This window comes from Onychostruthus taczanowskii, unplaced genomic scaffold (assembly GCF_017590055.1).
Source record: "Onychostruthus taczanowskii isolate IOZ18803 unplaced genomic scaffold, ASM1759005v1 scaffold152, whole genome shotgun sequence".
Taxonomy (NCBI): Eukaryota; Metazoa; Chordata; class Aves; order Passeriformes; family Passeridae; genus Onychostruthus; species Onychostruthus taczanowskii.
The window spans coordinates 870,623-876,622 of NW_024498708.1; the positions used below are offsets into that span (position 1 = coordinate 870,623).

At 50.0% G+C, this 6,000-nt stretch overlaps 1 protein-coding gene across 1 annotated transcript in view; it reads left to right on the forward strand.

The window, feature by feature from the left end:
- The window catches only part of MRC2 (mannose receptor C type 2), a 28,669-nt gene extending 25,053 nt beyond the window's left edge, over positions 1-3,616 (forward strand). Inside the window, exons 29-30 of the mRNA XM_041399040.1 lie at positions 98-124; positions 989-3,616. Coding sequence (XP_041254974.1) covers positions 98-124; positions 989-1,209 — 248 coding nt within the window. The 3' untranslated portion in view covers positions 1,210-3,616. The remainder of the gene's footprint in view (positions 1-97; positions 125-988) is intronic.
- Positions 3,617-6,000: the final 2,384 nt, after the last annotated feature.

The window sequence follows — 6,000 nt, forward strand, 5'->3', positions numbered from 1 at the left end:
CTGGGAGCAGTGCAGGGTGTGGGTCCAGAGGTGCTGGTTGTGGGAAGATGGGAGGGTGTCATGGCTATGCACTCACCTATCTATGTTGCCATTGCAGTGGAGGAGAGCAGCTTTTCCAGGGCAGGTGAGTAGCACCATCAGCTGGGCATAGTACTAGGACTGGAAACCAGGACTGGGAGCCTGTGCCACAGCCCAGCTTGTGTAAATAATAAAAGGAATTGGGTTTACATGTGGGGAATGCCATTCCCAAGTGACTTTGGCCTTGACTTAGGACTCCTCAGCAGCAGGAGCCATCCTTTGATGAAGGTGTGTGTCTGCCCAGCCGCTTGCCAGACTCTCCTTCCAGTGCCCACACTGCCTGGTTATCAGGGGGATGGCCAGCATGTCTGCTGGTAGGATCCAAAGATCCATCCCAGGCAGCTGCTAAATGTACATACACACCACGAAAGACCCAGGGAGTCTGCCCAGCCCCAGGAGGTCTGCCAGGAGCAAGATGTCCACAAAACACCAAAGCAGATTGGCAGAGTCACAGAATGTGCTGACTGGAAGGGACCCACCAGAAGCAAGGATCATTGAGTCCAGCTCTTTAAGTGAACAACCCATATGGAAATCAAATCCACAACCTTGGTGTTACTAGCATCATGCTCAACCAACTGAGCTAATCTCATTCCAGTCCTGTCCTGCTTTGACTCACACCAGGGGAAACAGGCTCTCCAGGGCAGTGGTCAGCCCCAAGTCGGCCAGAGCTCAGGAAGTGTTTGGTCAGCACTTAGGCACAGGGTGGGATTCTTGGGGTGTCCTGTGCAGGTCCAGGAGTTGGACTTGGTGACCTTTGTGGGTTCCTTCCAACTCAGGATATTCTATGATTAAATCACCCTGCCCAGAAACATGGGTCTAGCTGGAGCCCCACCAGCCTCAGCCTCTCCTGCAGGCTGAGGAGGGAACAGGAGCCATCTGTCTGCCTCCTAACAGCCTTTCCTCCCTGCAGCTCTGCCAGAGAACACAACAGCCATCGCTGTGGTTGTGCTGTCGACACTGGCACTGTCCACCGTGCTGGGGGTTGTTATCTTCCTGTACAAGCGCCGACAGAGCGCAGAGCGCGGCGCCTTTGAGAGCGCTCGCTACAGTCGCACCACCTCCAACCCCAGTGAATCTGCCGAGAAGAACATCCTGGTGTCGGACATGGAGATGAACGAGCAGCAAGACTAATGGCAGAGGGGATGCTGGGGATGGGGATCTGGGGAGGGGGGAGGATAGAGAGCACCATGCACGCTATCCCCATGGTGCATGGGGCAGGGGTGGCAGCAGGACTGGTGTGGCAGGGCAGGGAGAGGGGCTGGGGTCAGGGTTGCGGTCCAGCCAGGTGGGCAAGAGGAGGGAGCCAGGGTCCCTCCTGCCCCACATGTCTCTGCCGTCACCTCTGGGCTTGTCCCAGAGCTGGGATTTTGCCTGCAGCAGCTGTGGTGGCAGTTTCAGAGCTAAAAAGTTTTGAGAGAAGTTGCTGCACAAGTTGAGAACTTTCCAGCGGCACGAACAGGCTCCAAGACACCTTTGCCTTGGGAGAAGGCAAGTGCAGGGATTCAGGGCCCTGCAGCAGGCTCTTCCCCCAGGAACCGAGCTGGTGTCCGCGAAGACATAGTCCCAGGCAAGAGGTCTCCAAAGCCGATCTACCTCCCCTCTGTGTGCAGCGGCAAGGGCCCTGCCAGCTCCCAGCCCCACCACTGTGCCGCTCCTTCCCTCTCTTCGGCCTCATCCCTGCCTCCAGCAGAAAGCAGCAGAGAGACTGTTGCAGCGATCCCAGCGTGGAGCCCCACAGGATCAGTGATGGAATCCTCTCCTCCCTGGCACATTCCTAGGGCTGTGTACAGACCCAGTGACGCTGTGGCAGCTTCCCTGTTCCATAAGCCAGAGCTTGTCCCATTTTCTTTGATGTGTGTGTCTCCCAAATAACTGCATGGGAGAGCACCACAGCAAACTGCTGGCCCAGCCCCTCTAGTGGAGCACCCTCAGCACCCCAGACCCCATAGGAGGAGTTGGGTGCTGAGGCAGGAGATGCTGCCAGAGATCTGGCAGCATCTCTGGCCTCACCAGGCGGGGATGGCATGGGGCTGGGGTCACTTGCCATTGGTGCCTTGCTGGGCCCGGAAGGCTGAGGATCAGTGCTGCAGAGTGGGGAGGATTTCGAAGTTTGATGGTTGTTTTGAAGTTGGTGGTTTGTTGGTTTTTTAAAGGAAATTATGGTAGCTTTTGTTGCTATACTGTACTGAGTGCGTGCTGAATATATACGTTTTTTCACACAGCTGACTGGGGTGTGTGTGGTTGCCTGTTTCCATGTAGGGTGTAGCAGAGGAGGAGGTGGAGGAGAAGGAAAAGGAGAAAGGCAGTGTGTGGCTTCCTGCCTGGCTTTTGAGCTGTGCAGGAAGGAGTGGGGGTGCCCAGGGCTGAGCCATCCTCCATCAGCTGCATGCAGCAGCATCCCTGTGATGAAGGATGCCTGGAGACAGCAAGAGCTGTTAGGACCTTGATGACGGTTCCCTGCTAAGAATGGGATCCAAAGAGCCCCTTGGACTTCTGAAGTGGGGTGACACAGTCCTACAAAAGATGTTGCCTTTAGCCCTCTGCCTCTGAGGCTTGAGTTGGGGTTGGTTTTGCTGTAAGAACAGGAAAAAGAAAATTTTTGTAAGTCACTTTTTTGACACGTGTGGATTTTAAAATCTGTTGATTTCACTTAAGCTGGACATTAAGTGTTTAGGAAACTGTTGGGGGGTGGAATGGGGGCACCAGGTACCGCTGAGTTTTTGTTTAATTTTTGGCAACCTACAAAAGCTGCCATGACATTTCAGGGTGAGGAAGAATCTGGAGCACATAGATCTGCCCCAGCTCCATTTTTCTCTCTCAGCTTTCTCTGCCTTTATTTCCTGAGGTCCTTTCTAGTTTGGAGCAGTTGGTTCTGTCAATGAGCCCATGCCTTCCTGACGTGGGAGCTAGAGCCTGAAAAGCCAAGCGTGAATCCCTTATCATCCCCAGTAGCTGGAATTCCTGCTGCAGGGGTGCTTGGAATACCATGCTGAGATGGAAGCTGTGCTGCTGGTGGGAGTGGAGGTTTAGGATTAACTCCTTTTGGTGGGCAGAGGTGTTAGGAAGTCCTAAAAAATAAAGATTGATGTTAGGATTGATGGGCAGGTGTGAGAGAGGAGCAGTGCTGAGGGTGCTGGGGCTCCTTTGAAGTGATGAGACCCTGTGCAGGGTGGGAGCAGGGTAACATGGGGCATTGTGGGTGGGATGGTGGGGAGTGGTAGGTGCTGGAGGAAATTCTGTGCCATGGAGAGGCTGGGAAGGAGCTCCCCCAGCCATGCAGGAGGTGTTAAACTTGGCTCTCACGCAGTGAGAAGACCTTGTTTAAAAGAGTTTTCTTTTTTTATTTCTTCTGGATTACTTTGTATTTTTTCCTTCTCCTTTGCTTTTGAGAAAATAAATCTGTACTGTCTAGGAGAAATATTGTCTGAGAAGAGTTTTGTGGGCTGTGGGCAGTGATCAGGATTACAGGGAAATGCATATATGGTTACATGGTATCGTCTATCACCATTAGATAATGTGAAGAATTGCTTAACAGGATCCTGTCAAATATATATATATTTTTATATATATATATATATATATATATATATATATGCTTTTTTTTTTTTTACTCTCTGTGGTTTGTAAGATCCTTTTAGAAGCTTGGAAATAAAATTTCCTTACCCACTTCTTTTCTTTTTTTCCCTTCCTTTTAATTGAGAAAAGCAAAACTTGTCTTTCCCTATGTCTCCAACAAGTAATGAATATAAAGCTGAAACGACACGTGCCTGCAGCAGAGGAGGCTCCAAGGTGCCCAGGTGAGGGGGTTGTTGTATTGATTCCTTGAGTTTTTTGGTTGCATGTCCCATGGATATTATGTTGTCCACTGGTTGTTTTGAAGTGTTGGCTGGAGCGCTCCCACACACTAGGCTTCCCTTGCTTGCACTGGTCACTCGGTGCTGTTTCCTCACCTCCCTCTTCTTTGGGGCTTCCCGGTCCTTTCAGTAGCCTGGAGCTGTCCACACCTACCACTCCTTTCCCTGGGGTCAGAACCAGCACTGTCCCCCATCGCCCACTGTGCCCGGGAGAGATGTGATTTCATAATCACAGAATCACTTAATCATGGAATTGTTTAGGTTGGGAGAGTCCTCTAAGCTCTTCAGGTTCAGCCATTCCCCCAGCATGTCAAGCCTACCACTAACCCATGTTCCCAGTTGCCTCATCCACAGCTTTTAAATTTCAGTTAAGTTTCTTTTGGGTTTACTGGGGCCATTTGATTTTGTCTTTGATTGAGTGAAGAGCACAGAGCAGGCACCTGGAGCAGAAACTCTCAGGATGATTTGAAGGAAGACATTCTTTCTCTCTTCTGTTGTTTTTCGCCCAAGAGACGGGAGGATCTTGGGAGGGTTGCTCTGTTTAATTGCAAACAGCAGTGGAAATAATGCGGAGGGACACTCCACTGCAGCAGGGAAAAGGAGACTGGACTCACCTTCCTTCTGGAGGTTAAACTCCTCAGGGTGACCTGACCTGAATTCAGGTATGTGTTTTCTCTTCAAACGAAGCTCAGCAAAGCTTGTACTACTGGTGTGAGACAGTGAAGATCAGAATGTGGTTTATTTATTTATATTTTAATCTAAAAGGAATGTGGCCTTTGGGGAAAATCGCAGTTTCTAGTAACCAGAGGCCCTTTCTCACAGGCCTGAAGAATGCCTTTTAACAACTCTTCTGAACTTGAACTGAGCATGCTCATTTTAAACGACTTTTTAGAAAATTCCATGAGATCTGGTTCAGAATGGATTAATCTGGAGAAGGATACAAAATAGCCTTGTTATTTCAATCCCCTTTAATTTCCCTGCTGAATACCAAGGTATCAGATAGAGGGAAGGCAGCATGTCCAAAGCAGGCAACCAGCACATTCTAAATTAGTCTCTGGTAGGTGAGCTGCCCATTAGCCCACAAATCAGCCCTGGGTCATGGGCTAGTGTGGGAGTGTGGAAGGGAAATGTCCCTTTGATTTTCAGAAGCAGTTTATAGCACATGCAAGGGCAGAACACCACACCCAGACCCCAGGCTGGGCTTCATCTAATAAATCTGAGTCAGCTCAGGGTGTTGGCACAGCCTGAGCCTGCTGTTGTGCCAGCTCTGGTGCACTCACTGGGCGCTGGGAGATCTAAATTGAGTCAGGTGAACAGTGACCTAAATTACCTGTTTTGAATAAAAACAGGAGACTGGGGCAGCTTGGTGAGCTGAAGTGTCTACATTGCACCTGATGGCAGGTGAACAGAATCCTGCCCTCAGAAAGGCTGAATCCCTCAATTTGATAGGTAAAAACAGACCTAAGCTGCTTATGCCTTACTCATCATCTGCATTGAATACTTGTAGCCGTGCACTGAGATGGCCCCAATATCCACAGTGTGTGGGAAGCATTCTAATGTATTTGGGAGTCCTACAGCACAGGCCGTGCAGAAACTATGCTCAGTTCTACTTAAGGCATGCGTTAGGTTTGTCTACAAGCTGTAGCTAGCAGAGTGTAGAGAGGGTGAGGAGCCTGCTCAGCTGAGCTGCTCTTTGCCACTCGGATTCAACACAGTAGTGCTTGTGAAGGTCACAATTCAATGTTATATGTTCAGGAACATGAATATGCTGAGGGGCTGCAGCACAACAGAGGTCAGGGCTTTGCAGAGCCACGGATGTGTCTGGGCTGTGACCAGTGGCCACTGCCTTTTTGACTCAAATTGCTCTTGGCAGCTGTTTTTATTTCACCCTGAGGTAAAAACCGCTACTCTGAAAACAACCAGTTTGTGCAAAACGAGTCACCACAAGACTTTTGTTTCCTTATTCCCAGAAGCCAGGCATAAGCCTGACTCAGAAGGTATTCATCTGTGTGGGATAAAGGGGGAATCCAACGTTCTGTGAATGTGGTGTCTGCTTAGTAAGTGATTT